Raw genomic sequence first — 18,169 nt, 5'->3', positions numbered from 1 at the left:
AGAGTGAATTTGAGAGATCCGTTTGATCCATTCTGTTTTGGTGCCTTTATATCGGACTGCACAAGTAGCACACCTAGGTGCATGGTCGTGCCCGTCGTGCCTAGGTGGTGTGGTGTCCTAGGTGCTAGCCAATAGCCACCGTTCGTGCCACTTCATAATCCACCGTAATCCACGAAGACAAGCATCACCATCACCATTTTGTGATTTTGTCGAAGCATTGCCAATATTACTCGGATGTTTTATGAGCGATGTATCACGCAGCTGTAATGTAAGTGTTCTGAAGTCGGGACATTCACTCATCTTTTTTCACCTGTGACTGCAAATGTCTCAAAACACTGTAACGTAATGGCTAGAATCACGCGCAGTCGTGCGAAGCTCTCAGCGGCATCGAATGAAGGCAGTGGCGACATCGCAGGGGATAGCATCGTGAAAGGAACATCGAAAAACGAAATCGGAGGAACAGCTTCTAAGGAGTGCCACGATCAAGAAAATACAGACGAAGCTGAAGGAGACATGGAAGATGAAGCTGGTGGTGTCGAACAACAGTCTGGCCACTCAGACGACGACGACGCCCAGTACGATATCGAGGACCCGCTGTTCGAGCCGCTTGTACTGGACAGTGTAAAAGATGAAGACGATACGGGATGCTCCGCCGAAGCAGAAGTAGAGCCTCGAGAAAATATGGACGAACAGTTACGTCAGACGGATTTGCATGTGAAGAGTGAATCAAATGAATACGATGTGGACACATCTAGCAATGATCGTAATACAACAGATCATGCAGTGGTGGCAACGGAATGTCCAGATGGCGACGTAAAAGAAACTGTAGAGCGTTCCAGGCATTGCGATGAGGAGCTAAATCAGACAGAGTTCACTATTGTTTCTGAGGTCAAAGAAGGTGATGGAGAAAATCTAGCGGATGAAGCAGAAATGGCGACTGATGTGAAGATTGAGGACCTGGGAAACAATGAATTAGGGGGTACGGTTGCCGAACACGACGACGATGTCGATGCGGGTGACGAGGAGATGGTACTAGTCACAAACCTTCAGGATCTCTGCCCTTTCACACCGCTGCCAGAAGAAAAACGCATAACAGTGTCAGTCAGAAGAATTATTGAGCAAGAAGTCAGGGCACTGATTGAAAAGCTGCTCTATGACAAACATGATGCGTCCTGCAGTAAATCGGGCACTGAGATGTCCACACCATCCTCACAGCAGGTTAGTGTGCATTCGTCAGTCAGTCATCACAATTATGTCATGGCACAAAAGAGCATTTATTCTTGAGAGGAAGGAGCAATCTCAGAAGAAAGTCTTTATCATTAGATACCACACTGCCTTGACGAAATTTTGTAACTCACTTTCATACGGAGAGTGACAAGCATAAAAGCAGAGGCTGTTTTCCTTCTGCTTGTGTGTACAAAGCTAGAAGTGTGGCAGTTATAGTAATAAAATATGCATGTAATATTTTTCTGTAACTTTTTAACGACGCTAATTCTGTGCGTATCGAAGTGATCAACCAAAAACCGACCAAAACGGAAAGAGAAGACAAAATATGGAAACGGAAATGAAACGGATATCTTGTTACTGGTGGTAATTGATGGTGGCCTATATTTCTCTTCCAAATTTATCTCTGAAATTGAAAAGCAAAGCTGAATTTGACCTCTCCCTGTGTGCCTTTCTTCTTTGTTATGGAATTAAATTGAATTGATTCCAGTATGAATCATTCCCAGAGCTGTAATGTCCCGGAGCAGAACCTATCAAGTTTTCTTTGTGGTTCTTTTGTTGGGTACTAACACTTCTCTTGGATAATACAATATGTCAGAGTACTTCTGTTCACTGTAAACTTTTACCCTTTTCAGGAACTAAAAACCTACGGTTGTAATTTATGTGGTGTGAGGATTGGACACCCTGGAAGATTTGAAATACACAGTAATTCGAGGAAACACCTTCAGTACTTACGTTGGGTGAATGGAATCAATCTTAACAGTGAGTGCGGTCAGCGGTGTGCTACGACAGTGGTGTCTCCAGTTAAGACACATTTCAAATAAATATATCTTTTCAGAGGAACAAGGACAGTTCTATTGCGGCGTTTGCCGTGTCTCCTTGCCTGGAAAAGATGTCATGTCATCCCATTTCAAGAGTGATCGTCATGGCTGTCTCAGCAAGTTGTTCAACGTGGACGACTATTATGGCGCCCACGTGATGGAGCGCATCAACATTACTGGTGAGGATGGTAACTAACCACAGTTGTTTCAGAGAAATCAAAAATAGCAGTAACGTTCATACTGAATTCTTCCAGTAGCTCTCTGTGCAGAGACAAGTCTTGTTTTGGGGACCTGGGCACTTCAGACAAAATTTTTTAGAATCTCAGAAGCCTGGAACCCATGTGACTATGCAAAAACCCCAGCGTATCGCCATCGAATGTAGGGAAGCAGTAGTCGATCAGTTACCAATAGTCGATTGGGCCAAATGTTGTAATACGTCGACCTGCAAGACATAGCTCTCGGAATCTTGAAATCACGTTGAAATTAGCAGGAGCGACGTTATTGCATAGCCACATTTTGTGACTTCTGCCACACTAAACGATAGTCGGTTAAGTGTGACATCCCCTGTGCCATAATCCTCAGTGTAATTAATGATGGTAGTATTTTCTGAACAAACTGAAATGCTACTACTGCCACTGTGCTTGCGTTCTGGAAGGAAGCGGGCACAGAAGCCGCCCCATTGGAATGCAATAACTTGGTACTGTGCTGATTTGTGCAAAGCCTAAGAAATCATCATTTCATCCCTCATTTCACTGGGAGAGAGGAAACAACATGTACGGAAGCGTTGTACAGCAGTCTCTGGTAGAGCCACTCCGTGCCCTTCTTACTGGGGAGGACCCTGAAGACTACATAGGAAACTACTATGTCTCTCGAGGCTTTCTTGGACAGACGTCATGACCACGTTTGTTACGGCCATCCTTCAACCTCTGCAAGGGAGGTGCCGGCAGCACGTTCCCGAAGGCCACCACAAGAGAGTGCGGAGAGGGACTCCACCACCGTCAACAAACAGAGCCACACAGGTTGCTACGGATGACTTGGATCTACTGACATTCCTGCATTACTTTCCCATCTGGAATTGCAACTGCTAGCCCCGACAGAAGAGGTGTCGTCTGCCTTACAGCAGACGTGCATCACCGTGCATTATGCCCCGCCGGGAAGTACCTTGCGGAGGGATCTTGAGTTCAAGACAGATGGGACACGTGCGGTCTACGGTGGCCCTGAGGAACGTACGGGAGGTCAGGTCCAGAAGATCTGCATCTGGAGCCATGTGCTTCGATTTTCAGCCTTATGAGTGGGGAGTGGAAAATTGGGGCCTCGGATGGATGGAGGTTTGAAGTAATTCATCAACTGTTCCTGATGTCGTTCCATTCCTTTCTTCTGCTCGCTAGGCAAATCAACAAAGTTGCTACAAGGAACTCCGCAGAAGACACCGGGGAAGGTAACTAACAGAATTCATTTGGCATTGTTTGTTTCACAGTAGGAGCCCTACACAATGCTTGCTTAAAAGGGAGTCTCTATAATGTATCCCGACATTCACGGTGTGAAGCCATAAAATGTCTTTTTTTTTTCTCTTTTTTTTCTGTTGTTAGAGCAGGCATTGTGATGCACAACTTCGTTTGTGGCTAAGATTACAATAAAACATCGGTATGTCGAGTGTGAATGTCTCAGTGTTGAGATTTCGTGCTTCCGTTATGAACAGCTGTCCCGGCCAGTAATTGCACGAAAAATGGCATTGTGCACATGGCATTTGTGCATTATGCTGGAGAATACCAGTTATTTCAAAGTAGGGACCCCTTTGATGCACCCAAAATGCAGGATAGAACCCGAAGAACGTCCCAGACACATTTTTCTGATGTATGGGAGCCTTTCCATTCATACTCCGAACGTTCTGCTCACTGAGATTAGCTCTGCATTTGTTAGCATCCCACTTACTGTAATGAGGAAATGTAAAGATAAATTTTTATGAAGAGAAAAATTATGAGATAACACACACACACATACACACACATAAGATGTGATCTTACATTATAGTATTTGCAACTGATGTTGTCTTTGGACTGTGTTCTTAGGAATTATTACCTCTTGCCCTGTGCTATCAGTTGTAATAAGCCGAGCAACTCTGCTGGACTGGTATTTATGAGCGATAAGATCGGGTGTACTGTATTTTCTAATGAATGGGGTGCATCTTTTCTACGGAGAGTTCTGCAGAAAGAAAGGCACACAGAATGTATAGTGTGTACCACATGGTGTTGATGGTGTTCTGGGCAATAGCCTTATTGTGGGTACGCATCAGGATTTTTCACGCGATGTGAGCGTAAGTCACTAGTATCGCTAAGCAGCAATAGATGGTGCCACAGGTACTGCACTGGAGTGAACTACACACAGTGCAGCAGGGCACTGAGCATTGCCGCATGGCACAGCCTGCAACCTCACTGGCTGGCTCACTGCTGGCTCGGCTCGTGATGCGCACCACGTGGCTGTGGATCCAGGAGTGGCCAGTAGAGTATACCACCAGTTATGCATGCTGCATCTTACCACAACATGTGGTCATGGGAGTACCAAGAAAGGAAACTGCCTCTCACTGAAAAACAGAGGATCGCCGAGACGAGGAAACATGCCAAGGCGCACGAGAGAAACGTACAAGAGTCTCCCGAGCAGCAAGAACGTTGTCTTGCTTCGTTGCAGCCCTGTCGACAAAGACAAAGGGATGAACGCCAAGCATGTTGCTGCACAACGAAAGCTGAGAGCAACTACAGACAGTTTGGTTTTGCATGTGGGAACGAATATTCAGTTTCAACAGCATTTCGTGAGCAGTCTGTTTGGAACACCATGCTCAGTATACGATCGTTCATGCTTCGCCAATGTGGCTGGGGCTCTGTGAAGCATTTCCAGAATTTTATATTACACGCGTAATTTCTTGGCGGTTCAGTGAATCAGTGGCAATGCTACCGTATTTCACTGTATCAGCGGAGAGAAAAATGGGGGTCGAAATGGGGGTTGGTTACACAAAAGTGGAGAGCAAAAGAGTGCGCGGCCTCTGGAGACGTTCGTCGGATGAAACAGCTTTTTGGTAAACCTCTTCTCGTGACAAAGCATTTTGAAAAGATGTGTTATCCCCAGAGAGGCCAGTGAGTGGCTTTCTCCATAGTAATTCTCCGTAGCTCCATAGTGAGGCAGTATGGACTTTCTCCATATTGGTGCTTGAAAGAAAGTCCTTCGCATATGTTTCTCTGCTTCTTGAAGGCTTCCATCAAGTGTCACACTACAGGCATCACTACATCTTGTGTAGCATACAGGAGGACGGCCAATCGTTGGTACATCTTACGGACTAGAAAGGGCACAGGTACCACATAGCAGTAAGGCACTGCTGTGGAAACAAAATTTAATATTACTTTCACATGTGCTTTCCTTCACTTTCACATTTGAAGGATGATGCAAACTTGCTTCGGCGTGTCTCCAAGCAGCATCGGCATTCCTTGTCGACTGTTGGTGCTCTTTCGGTTTGCCTATGAAGTTTGATGGACCATCAGTTCCTACACAGGACATGCATGAGTTTTGATTGCAACTGCCAGCGGTGATATCAAGAACTTAATCCTGAGAAACTGCGAGCAGGGACGCTTAATATTTCATTACTACAAGCACATTGCAAGACAAGTTTGCTGGAAGAGGCAGGGAGGAGCTATGGGCCAAGCTGTACTGCTGTGGGAATTAACCAGTGTTTCTCCCTTCCTACATGTGGTCCCTTATCTGACTGGTGGTGGTCTGATCAATAGCTTTGACGAGATATTGCAGATGCATTTGTGTCAGTAGGCCCATGTGTGTCGCTATGTTCACCTGCGGTCACCCTGCCTACGCTCTGGTGGTAAGGCAGCATCTTTGTGACACCAAGCAGACATTATTTTTGTTACCACGTATAAGTGGCGCTGCCTCGAGACCCTGCATCTGGTGCACCTGGTTGTTGGTTGTTCCGTAGGTTCTGGGTTTGCTTCGTCTCCAGGCAGTGCCTACACGTGGTGATGTGAACGTGAAGCAGATAGAGGAAAAAATGGCGATTTGGGGGCGGTTTAGGCCATAGGAAATGCATGGGCTGAGAATTTGCTTTGCTTCTAACTTTTTTCTACAAGGTGAAAAAATTTTACAAAAAAGTTAGAAACACATTTGAAAAAAAAATATGAGTGAAACTTCAGGCAAATGACTATCAGTCTGCAAAGTTTGAAGTGCCGGAGACATTATTTTTACGACTCTGTCGAAATGTGTAACTTTTGCTAAATTCACCCTGTAGTTTAATGTGTGACGGTGCACATTTACACCTAAGTTTTAAGTTTGTCTGTGTCACTCTGATAGATGATGACAAAAGTATTTATACAAGATTGAGCAACAGACTGTGTACTGTGTTTCAATCTGTGTACGTGTGTGGTACTGTGTACTCCATTACCTCAATCCCAACGAAACGATACCTGGACGAGATACTCTGAAAAGGGTACATTTTGTCTGCTCATTTGCAACCTTTTTGCTTGCTTTGCTCATTTGCACCTTTTCTCTTGGTGGTTCTTAGCGTGGTTGAGCATTGTACTGCACACTGACCACAAGTGAACTTAAATGGGAGTGGTAACTGGATATACATTCTGTGTATTGTGCTCGCATCCTTTGTTCATGTGCTTGCACAATATGTATGTTCTAGAATATTGCTATAGCTTGGAGCTTTGCAGTGTTCACTTCAAACTTCCTGACATTGTGGTTCTTTTACTCTGTTGCACAGCTGGATGATCGCTCATTTACCTTCAAGGAGGATGCTCATACAGAGAGGCAAGGTACAGTTCAGTGTGCTGTTCCTGCCCACTTTTATCCAAATGGCTTTGCTCTTGTTGCACTCCTTTTATGCAGAATGCAAAACCCAGAGGCTAGGGAACATGAAGGGGCAGACACAACACACAAAGTCTCAAACACAGCTGAAAACTTTACTTCACAGACCCCAAATATATACACACAGAGGGAAGGAAAAACACTCAGTTGGGGACAAAATAAGAGTTGCTACTTGCAGCATGTTTCATTTGGCATGCCAGAAAATAGTATTAAAAGCTACTTGTGAGGAAAAATGGTGTGAAGCTGTTTTTTTACTTAGTACTTTTTACTTACTACCATTACAAGCAGCAGCAGAAAAAAAAAAAGAACACTGTTCTTTTTTGTGCTGCTTCATATGTTGTAATCTGAGTTATTCTGGTATTTGCCTCTTTTTCACTATTACTATCACACATTTTGTAATGGTGTGGGGTACATATGGCACGTGGTTACCGTTTCCATGAAGAAAACATTCCTAATTTCAATCTGGGATATATAGTCTCTCTACCAAATATTGATAGAGCAACTCGTTCTTTATTCTGAAGCCTCCCTTTAGATGGATACCGCTGGGAACATATTTTTCTGACAAATCGTTTTCTAATAAATTTGTTTTACACGTTGTGTGACAGTGGTGGCACTATTTACATACATTTTATTAATGTTCGTGCACTAGTTCTTTATATGTTTTAATAAATGATGTACTTTCCACAGGTGTTCGAGGTGGACTGACACCAACATCAAGACCGGTAATGAATTATAAAGATTTCATCCTTTTCCTGTTTGTGTGTCAGGCAACATTTGTTGACAGCATCTTGTAGACATTGCCAGAGTTGGAATGTCACTATCTGCTTTGTACATTCCTGTTTCATTTTCTCTGTCTCTCTCTCTTTTGTGAGTCCGCATCAGCTTAGCTAATGTGGTCACATGTAGAAAAGGTGCCCGTACCAATCCTGCTGGACAAACACTACAGCTATCTTCATGAACTTTATTACGATATTTAACAATTTGCATGCGTAATGTGTGCTTCTCTTGTCAGTTCTAGTGAATACACCTTCTAGAAAGCAACACAGGCTCCAAGAAAGACTCAAGAAAGTGATGCAGTAGACTATTGAAGATACATAAGACCGAGTGAATTAATGAAAGCAAATCTGGCACCTCAAACTTTTACACAAGTCTGAGGCATTGCATGCACTACTGAAGGTTTCAACATTAAATTATTCTGACATTAAATTATGTGCCATGTGCGAAGCTTCAGGAATACTCAGGACAAACCACTGCGACCACTGTTGTCATTTCAAAGAAAAAAAAAAAAGAAAGAAAAGTAGCCCTTATCTCGATGCAACATGTTATCCTGGGAAGCTGTCTTCCGTGCTTGTAAAGATATGTGCGCATAGTGCACTATGCAAACACTACATGCTTTGACCTTTCAGGATAGTGCTGAGCAAGGCAGCCGACAAAACGTACAAGGTTCAGCAGGTGAGTGTGAATGTGCTCCCTATAATTGTCATTGTGGTTGCTTATCATTTGTTTCAGCAACAAAATCTGGTGTTGGGACCTACCGCTGTGATCTCTGCGGGGTAACAGTCGCTCGTCAAAGCTTTCTGCAGCAGGTAAGTGTTCAAATTGAGCGTGTCGATGTTAGTGTACTCATGTCCGATTTTACCCTCTTTAAAGCATTTTAACGGGAAGAGACACCGTACACAAGTGAGGCTTCATGAGAAACGTGCAGCGGAGCAAAATTTTGCACAACTAAAAGTGAGTATGAATTTTATAAGCTTTGCAGTCTGAGTGGGGGAGTGCAGATGCGGGTGTATTTGAATTTGTGTCCCTTCCACGTAATTTATGTAAATGCGTGACAATTACACCCATAAAGTGCCCCTAATGGCTTGGGTCCTACAACATGCACATGCCTGAGCTGCACAAACAAGATGTGCAGTTGAGCCCTGGTACAAATAATAAGGTCAAAGACGATTGCAGTTAAAATTTTTTATCTAGAGTAATTACACTCTGCATTTTCCTGGAGGCCGTACTTATTACTATACTGATATGAAAGTATCAGGGAGGTAATGATTCTGAAGTGATTCAACAGTTCTCTTAGAGGTGTTTAGACAGGTCATCCCACGTTATTCGAGATAAACGTAAATGACGATTCTTTACGCTGATGTGAACCTGAAGTTTCACAGCGAAGAGGGTAATAGAAGCAGAGAAAATGGGCACCGCGAATACCGAAACTCATGCGGCTCTGACATCACAGCCCTCGCCACCACTAGCGAGGCAGTGCACGAGAGGTCACATGCTTACAGCTGCCAATGGGGATGGGGGCAGCTCTGAGCTCTGTAACGTCTGCACTTTGCTAGGGAATGTGTTCGAGGGCATGTACCTGGCCAAGTACGACACGTAGAGGAATAATTCTTTTTTCTTCTGTATTCTGGCATGCAGCACAATGCGTCCATGATGTAACAAACCACGTCTATGAAAGTGTCCCAACCCCTGTAATTCAAAGTTGTAGGCACCTGTGCTTTCTGTGACATTTAAGGTGAATATATGTACAGGTAGGCTTCGGAATCCCGAGCAGTTTTTACAATTTCAGGATTTCGGGATCTCTAAATGACGGGACAGGATCAGGATTTTTTTTTTGCAACTATATATCCCGAGGATGTATTGGGCTGTATATCCACCTGCAATGTAAAATCAATGATGTTTTTCACATCTTCCGCTGGAGGATTTTGGGGAATGTCACTTGTGTGAATACATGTAATGGTGTGTTTTACTCTTTCCACAGTAACTGTTCAGTTGTGATTGTGCTGTACGTATTAGAGAGGATCAACAAAAAGAGAGATTCTGCAAAGAGTGAGATAGATAGATTGTGCAATATTTTGTGTAGCCTTGTGGATCGTAAGGCTCCTCATGATTTCGTAGGAGATTTAATGTTACTTGGGGGCTGTTCTCGGCCATGGTTTGTGTGGTTCACATGAGTCAGCACCTAACATCTTTGTCATGTGTCGTGGACGACCAGGTTGGTTCAATCCCAGATTGGAAATGATATTTTTCGGGGAAGGGACGCTTGAAACCAAAAGTCTGTAAGACACTGTTCTTTTCTTTTTACTTGTACAACCGAATAAAGCTGGCATTGTCCAGAGCTGTTACATGCATGATGAGTGCACACAGCTTCGTTCGCATCATCATATGGCGTGCTTTTTGTTCACGTCACTGTGTACCCATTCTTCGATTTATAGCTTTCGGAAGGTTATCATCTAGTTTATATCAGTTTCATGGTTCCCACTGGTCCTTGAAACCTTAAAACCCTGGAATATCCTGGAATTTGAAAATGCCATTTTCAAGGTCTTTTTTGAAGGAGTTCTTTTTTTCTTTTTTCTTTTTTTACATCCCTTGACAACCCGTGATTTTCCATCCTTTTCTTGTTCTCATGAAGCTGCTTGTTCAAATTATGCTTTTCCGAAGTCGGAACTGTAGCTCCGAAACAGCAGCAGTTAGCTCTCTTTGCAATACGAATCGGAAGCAATAAATGAACGGCACCCTCTATTCTATTAATTTTTTCTTTCTGTAATTGTCAGTCACATTTGTGAACTGATATTGTGCAGTCCCCACGTGTTCTCTGTGAAACCTGTAGCTTATAGATATTTCTGCTAAATATTCATGCCCTGGTCATAAACTCTGTTTTGCATCCCAGATAGAATGAGGTCTGAAGTTGAAAAAGTCATTGAAAAACCCTTGAATTTTTGTTCCAAAACTCAGTGGGAACCATGTATTTGCATCGCATAAAGCACATGCAGTATTGTGCTGGCCCTTTCCCTTTAGGAGCAGAGCAGATTACACATCATCAGTTTGCTATTAGACAACTATGCTTTCCATGATAAAACACCATTGAGTATCTAACAGACCAGAACAAAAACAAAATCATCAGGAGGTATGAGTGGACTGAAACAGCAGCTTGTTCAGCAAGCTCAAACACATTCGTGTTTGAACTTGTTCAAACACACACGAGTGTGTTTGAACTTGTAATCAACGAAAATCTGCTTTCTTTGTCGTGTCCTTCATCACTCCCATGTGGGTAAGAAAAACTCAGTTGTGCTGCACCACACGGAGTCCATGCTTGTCAAATGGACTTAGAGGAATCATACAACACTCGGAATAAAAATGCCTCGTAAAAATCTGCACATTATTCCAATGGTTTCTGCGGGACACAACTGTCCCACAAACAGGGATCAGGGAACTCGTTAGGCTCGCACCTATCGCGTAGAGATCGGGCCATGTAACTAGTCCACTGATAGTTGGCAATGAAAAAGGTACTAGTTGTGCAATGCTTGAACGCACTGCATCCATGCGTCCACAGGTGTCACAAGGGAATCCTTACAGCCAGGACCAACCGTACACATCGGTAATTACATATTTGTGTGCTGGTTATTGCCTGCTTTGCTAATCACAATTTATGGTGATCTCTGGCATGACAGACCACACTTAATTTGCATGCGTTACTTGTAACCATCACCAGGACTTTTATCAAGACTTTGAAGGTCAGCATTGGGAAGAAGCGCCACAGAATCCCCCTCAAGGACAGACTGAAATGTCTGAAGCTCCTTGTCCTGAACAAGGAGACGTGGGCTACAGCTTACCAGGTGCCAGCGAGGTAGAAATGGGAGAAAAATTTGTCGAAGAGGGTCAAGGAGACCAAGAATGTGATGAAGTGCAAACAGGGCAGAACTATGAGGAAGATGAAGCCGTGCTTCAGAAAGAAGAAGACGAAATGGTTGGAGATGGCTTTGAATATGAAAGTGCACAAGGTGCTGATATGCTGCAAGGCAGTGAAGAAGATGAGCAGCAGTTTCCCACAGAGCAAACCTGGAGTGAAGAAGCAGTGGCAGAACTGGAACAGGTGGAAGAGGACGAGAACAATGAGAATCAAGACAACGAGGATGATGAAGCTGCCATCGTTAATGACGAGAACGTCTGCATTGAAGAGGCTGAGGAAGACGCTCCTGCTGATGAAGAAAGTGCTGCTGTAGAAGATGAGGCACATGCAGACAGTGCAAACACAGCTCCCCATGAAGGGACTTCGGATGCGGTCGCAGAATTGAAAAAGGATGAAGAGAAGGCTTCTGAGAACAAGGAAGGTAAAGAGAAATCGGAAGACGAGAAGACGAGAGAGTCACGGAGGGACTCTCGCCACGGACATAGCTCCAGTAGGGACTCTCACAGACATTCCCAGCCAAGTTCAAGGAGAGAACCTAACAAGGACTCAAGAAGGTCATCAGGTGATAGTCGGGGAAGAAGAACTTCAAATTCGAAGGATGCAAAAGGAAGTGGTGCTGACTCCAAAGGCAGAGATGCAAGAAGTACTAAGAGTGATTCTAAGGATGGAGCAAAGGATGTCACTAAAAGTGAATCCAAAGCCAAATCAAGTACGGACACCAAGAGCGAATCCAAAGGTGATACGAAGAGGGAGCATTCAAGAGAGACGAAAGGAGATTCGAAAGGGGATTCTAGGAGTGATCCTAAGAGTGATCCAAAGAGAAGGCCATCAGACACCCACCATTCACACCCAAGAGATCGCAAGAGTACTTTCGATTCGAAACATGGAAGGAGCCTCAGAGACCCCAAACCCAAGACCCCGTCTTCGAGCTCTAGAGACCCAAAGCCTTCTAGCAGTACTTTGCGAAGACGCTCAGTACAGACAGTCCAAAGAGATGCAGGAAGAGTCACTCGAAGGAGAGGTAGGAAATAATTTATTTTGGCATTGCAGCTCACAGTCAGACCTTGTTGTACAGGGTGTCTTTTTCTTCTTTTTTTTTTTTTTCGATACAGATTTTTCATTAAAAAAACTATAAGGACTATAGACATCCTGATTTCACTTCTATCATCTCTGGGCCGGCAGACATTCTTGGCCATCTGTTGCTCAACTGTCAAATGACTAATTACCTAAAAATCGTTAATTAACTTTTTAATTACAAAAGCTACAAGGTCGTCCCAATGAGAACATCTGGTCCCTTCGGTCACCTGATACCATTACCATTTTAAGAACAAAAATTCATTCGATAGGTCACCCACAAAAAAAATTGTGAAAGAACACAATTTTTTCTTTATTTTGTTCACTGAGCATCATCAGAGACGCGTCTTTCCTTCACCCCTAATGTGAGAGGGTGAAAGAGCACACTATCGCCTCTTATAATTTCTAATGAAAAATTTATATCTGAAAAAAAAAAAGAAGAAAAGGACACCCTGTATAGTGATTACAGTTGAGCCATGATATAACGAAAGTCATGGCGATTGCAGCTTTCTTGGTGGCATAGAGAATGCGTGTTGCATTGAAACTGACAAAAGTTTGACAACATGCAGAGAAGGCCAATGGCATGAACAGAAAGATGGCGTAGAGGGCAGGGATGCCCTGAAAGGGTTTCACTGCAGTGAAATTTGAATGTCTTCTCGAGAGAGTGTGGCATTTCTGATAATTCTGATGACTCGGCAGTATAACTCGCTTCTCCCACTTCAAACAAAATTTTGTACTCGTCAATTATCTTAAAAAATTTAAACAAATGGGAAAAATTAAAATCCAAACTGCACATTTATGCATCTACTTGCTTGATTGGCAATGCTTTGAGGCACAAGCACAAATGGAAAGGTGCAAATGATTGTGTGAGGATATCGAATGGATAAGTATGGAGGAGGAAGTGCTGAATGTAGGAAAAATGTGTTGCACTGCACGGTATTGTGACATTTGAAGTTTGAGGATGCGTTACAATGTTAGGTGATAATTGACAAAATTCCGTGCCACACCATTGCATAATGATGCGGATGGTCGTTACCAAATGTTGGCACAGTTTTGTGCTCGAGATTGGTGTGATCCCCTCACATGAGTTTAACGTCTTTTCTTCTCTTCTTTAGCCCTCTCGCCTGAGAGGCCAATATCAAGCAAGAAACCCAAATACAGCTGCTTTGCTTGTAAAGTAGCTATATTCTCAGACAGGGATTACAAAGAGGTAAGCATTCCTGCTATTTAAATAGAACTGGATAGGAAAAGTAGAGCGTCTCTGTATAGCAGACCATATGCCCGTGAAAAAAATTACAAGCTAGTTACCGAAAGGTGGTGCAAAGTTTATCCCATAGCAAAATATACGAGGTCAGTGTAGCTGTTGACAAGAATCAGCTCTTCTTGTTACAGCCCCCCTTTGTAGTGTACTTTTTGTGATGCAAAATTTGGCATTTCGATCTCTCCTAATGTTTTCTTTGCGCAGTATCATCTTGGTCGCCTTTGTGCGAGTAAATATGAATCAATCATAGTTTCTTATGTATTCCAGCACTTTGATAGCAGACGTCATCGTCAAGAAGTTGAGCGTAGAGAGAAAAAGGTGAGCAATGCATGCTGTTCAACATGAACTGTTTGTACCACAGTTGTCACATTTTGCAATATACAGGGTGTTTCACCTAATGTGGTAAAAAATGGTACTATTAAAAAATTTATGTATCTGAACATTATGGGGTCAAAGCTGTTTATCTTGGGGGAGATTATGCCATGACTTCTGAGAATTTTTATCAAATCTAATTTGTGAGAGATTGAATTTTCCCAATTGAACTCCTTAATTTGCCATGTCAACCTCACGTTTTTTTGTGAGGGGAACAGAAAGCGCATGGTGGATTTACCCCATTCTATTGCAAAATACATTCACTACTACTGTGGTATAGTAGCCGAAAATAAATAAATAATAATAAAAATAATAAAACAGTCGTTTCAAGGTACGTAAATTGACGGCGTTTGCTTGGCAAGTTGTCGAGAGAGTTATTGGAGCGTTGAAATCCCACCACTACCTGTTTTTTTTTCTAAGACTCCCTTTATTTATTTACTTGTATTTATTTATTTTATTTATTTCGTTGGAGCCTCTGCTGAGTCTTTGGCCATTTGTGTGCTAGCATCGCTACATTCGAACAAAATGTATGGTTACAGCATAATTTTGTGAACCTGGAATAAAGAGAGACAGAAAAAAAAGGGGGGGGGGGGTAATCCTAGAAAAACAGGGATGTAAGAATTTCAGTTAGTTTCTCCCCCCCCCCCCAAACAATGCTGCATTATTTTGTCAGTAAACTATTTCCCACAGAACGATGTGTCAGTATGTATCAGTAGAAATCTCTGCAGATCTTGCTAAATTTTACACAGATCGTAGGTCTCTAGAGCTTTTGCAAATGGTAATGTTTCTGTTCATCATAGTATAACGTTCTAACACCAGAGATGTTTCGCAGGAGGAGGAAGAACGTGCAGCACGCAGACGATCATCATCACCTCGTTCCTACAGGCGACACGACAGATCTCGCTCACCCGTGGATCGCTGGCGCATCACTGCTCCCTTGGTAACTCAGCCGCCTCACCAAGCACCGGATCCATCTTTCGTGAATGCTCAGTGGCTCAACCCGGCAGCATTCCTACCGTTGCAGCAACAGCTGCAGCAGCATCCTCAGCAGCATCTAGCACAGCTTCAACAACCCCAGCAACACCTACACCAACTTGCTCAAGCACCACAGCACATTCCACACCTCCAGCAGCCGGTCCAGCAACAGCAGCAGTGCCTGCCAGATGTGTTTGGCGTTGCTGGAGCCCTTCCGCAGGCTGCTGCGCCTTCAGCACAAGCACTGCCATTGGAGAGCTATACGGAGCGGCGTCCAGTTGTGGCAGGAGCTTTGGATAACATGATACTTTTGCAGCAACGACTGCTCACCCTGGCTAGTGCCACTGGCGCCAATGCTGGAGCGGCGATGCCAATCACTCAAGACTATGATGCTGGCCTGCAAGCCCGTCAGAGTCAGCAGCCAGGGCCAGAGGCAGTGCCACGACGGCCTCAGGAGAGAAGTATGCACCAGCATGAGTCATCACTTCGACAGGGTCAGCAGTACAAGGTGAGCCACTGCTATTACATGTGCAACTCTGTGGCCTGATTAAACTTCCCATACTTTTGAGGGTAGCATATCACCCAACATTCGTTGAATGTATTACATATACCATGTAAGGTGACTACCTCGGGATATTGCATGTGCAACCTTGCATTTTTAAAGGATAGCTGAGAGGGATGCTGGTGGACTTGTGCCAAAGAAATGTGTTTTTTCATTTGAAGTAATCCAAAATAGTCCTGCTATGATAAAAAATTGAATGTACCCAAATGTTATTTGTTTCACATTAACTGTTTGAACATGGAGCAAGAGATATTTTTCCCAAAGCAGTGATTATTTTCAGATATATTCAGTCGTGAAATGTTATACCTGAATGAATGCCTCGTAATAACTATTCTAGTGCCATTGGCATTGTCTTGCATGTTAGTGGATAAAGGTGTTAACGAATTGGATTAGCACTCCTTCCGTGAAATGTACAGTCTTGCCATGTTTTGTAAAAATATCTGTGTTAGCCACTGTACAGAAAGAAAAGTTTGCCAGTGGACATCGTGCCTGTCCTTTAGTCAAGTATGATAGGTCATTTAACAAACTTTGTTATAGGTAGCCATTTAGTGTTTGTCATGAAAGCAAGATTTTGTGCATGAAAAGATTACAATGTGATACTGACCTTAGAGGGACTACGAAATTTCCCGAGCACCCCACGAAACTTTCACTGGAAACTGTTCCTCCTGCCGAAAAACGTGCACAAGAAATTTTTCTCTGTCGAAGTGCTCCCTTTCTTTTTTTTTTTTTTTTTTTTACCACACACTGTTGAAATCACCTCCAGACCTCTCTTTCACTTTCCCCCACCTTTTCGCATCCCTCGTCTCGCTTATTACACACATTGCTCATGGAGTCCTCTATAAATTGGGTTTGCACAAAGGCACGTTGTTGCCAGGTCATAGGCGTACCATACGGTGAGCAGGTGAACAGGGCCGAGCTTTTCCGCACGTCACTCCTGCTGCCGTTCACCGTGGCTTGTCTTCCAGGTGTATTGTTTCGTAGTCCCTTTAGAAGGATGACACATGGATGGTGTTGTTCATGTTCGCCTCCCTGTATTGTTACTGTATACTCTCGCGTGCCATACCAGGGTGTACCACAGTACAGCCAGTCGAAGCAGAACCCACCGCAGCAGCAGATGCCATTTATGGAAGGAAGTGTTTCTGGCAGAGGCCGCATGCGTCCAGAGTACAATGCTGGAGCTAGCAATAGCCACATCAACTATCGCAGTAGTACAGCAGACGGTGGAGCACACCCATATTTCTCCCAAAAGGCCAGTAATTCGCCCTCGCACGGCATACCGTCCCAGGTCACAGCGAGGGATCCCTATGGCCAGCCATTCCAGCAGTCAACGACAAACCCATCATCACGTTATGGAAACGTGCTCGACGCGTCAGTGGGTAGTAAGAGTCAGACACGCGCAGATTCGCAGCCGTCGTCGTTGGCGAGAAATCAACGTTCGCAGTATACAAGACCAGGCATAAACACCGTGAAAGCTGGTGATGTTGACAACAGTTACCAGTACATGCAGAAAAGGTTTTAAGCATGCACACAAGGGGGGGGGGGGGGTTCATTCATTGTCCACATCCTTTTTGTTTGTTCTGGAAGCACAGAAATAAAAATTTTGTTCCTTGAATACGTGCACGGTGTTTATTGGGGACAGGCATCTTTCCTCAATTAGTATGCCGTAAACTTAAGAGCGTTGAACTGAACAGCATGTATGAATAACGTTGTATCAGTTTTTAAATGTTCCGTTCACTTCGAAAATTTTTCCAAAATTATGGAGGTTGCCAACGATGTATGAGCAAAGTACAAAGCATGTTGTGCACTGTTTATCAAACATGCTTCACCCCCTGACTTCTAATTGCATCGACATCACTTTGACGTTTTACACGGGCCACCAGTTACGTTGCTACGTTTAGAGCCACTAGACTATGTTCATGAAGAATGTTCTGATGCAACATATTATATATGTACGTCTCTTTTGGAAGATTTCAGTAACCTACATGGTGTTACTTTATAAGCCTGAACAGCGGTGGTAAACAGGCTGCACACGTCAGCGTTATGAATTTGAAGTCCCGCATTTTATTTAAATCCGGGTGAGAGGACTGCAGATTCTGTTTGTATTTGATTGAGTACTATTCAAATTTGGATTGCATCATGTTTTTGGAGAGGGATTTGCATTTGGATTTAAACACTTTCCTGCAGAGGGATTTGGAATTGCTGCAGATAGAATTGGGCTACTCTCTCAACCCGTATTATAAACCAAACTCTCACATTGAAGTTAAATGTTTGCCTTTAGTAACTCAGTAAAAACAGAACACCTCAAAAACATACTTTTGCTTTTTTAAATA

At 43.5% G+C, this 18,169-nt stretch overlaps 1 protein-coding gene across 2 annotated transcripts; it reads left to right on the top strand.

Annotated features, from left to right (window-relative positions):
- The first annotated feature begins 151 nt into the window (after positions 1 to 151).
- On the top strand, positions 152 to 17,411 carry LOC135400954 (uncharacterized). Of its 2 annotated transcripts, XM_064632995.1 has the most exons (15): positions 152 to 1,218; positions 1,860 to 1,986; positions 2,063 to 2,224; positions 3,434 to 3,483; positions 6,805 to 6,856; positions 7,596 to 7,630; positions 8,315 to 8,360; positions 8,418 to 8,494; positions 8,559 to 8,639; positions 11,239 to 11,283; positions 11,398 to 12,616; positions 13,785 to 13,879; positions 14,198 to 14,248; positions 15,135 to 15,785; positions 16,906 to 17,411. In XM_064632995.1, the coding sequence occupies exons 1-15, from the start codon at positions 346 to 348 to the stop codon at positions 17,356 to 17,358; spliced, it is 4,017 nt and encodes a 1,338-aa protein (XP_064489065.1). In that variant the 5' UTR covers positions 152 to 345; the 3' UTR covers positions 17,359 to 17,411. The 2 variants fall into 2 exon arrangements, with proteins under 2 accessions (XP_064489065.1, XP_064489066.1); XM_064632996.1 differs by lacking the exon at positions 11,239 to 11,283.
- The last annotated feature ends 758 nt before the right edge of the window (positions 17,412 to 18,169 follow it).

The sequence above is a fragment of the Ornithodoros turicata genome, chromosome 7, assembly GCF_037126465.1.
Source record: "Ornithodoros turicata isolate Travis chromosome 7, ASM3712646v1, whole genome shotgun sequence".
Taxonomy (NCBI): Eukaryota; Metazoa; Arthropoda; class Arachnida; order Ixodida; family Argasidae; genus Ornithodoros; species Ornithodoros turicata.
This window is presented reverse-complemented; position numbering and strand designations above follow the sequence as displayed.

Excerpts from the sequence above, each read along its gene's own strand:
- LOC135400954 (XM_064632995.1), top strand. The coding sequence starts at position 346 with ATGGCTAGAATCACGCGCAGTCGTGCGAAGCTCTCAGCGGCATCGAAT. Across the intron at positions 12,617-13,784 it reads AAGAGTCACTCGAAGGAGAG|CCCTCTCGCCTGAGAGGCCA; the intron begins GTAGGAAATAAT and ends TCTCTTCTTTAG. Across the intron at positions 14,249-15,134 it reads TTGAGCGTAGAGAGAAAAAG|GAGGAGGAAGAACGTGCAGC; the intron begins GTGAGCAATGCA and ends GATGTTTCGCAG.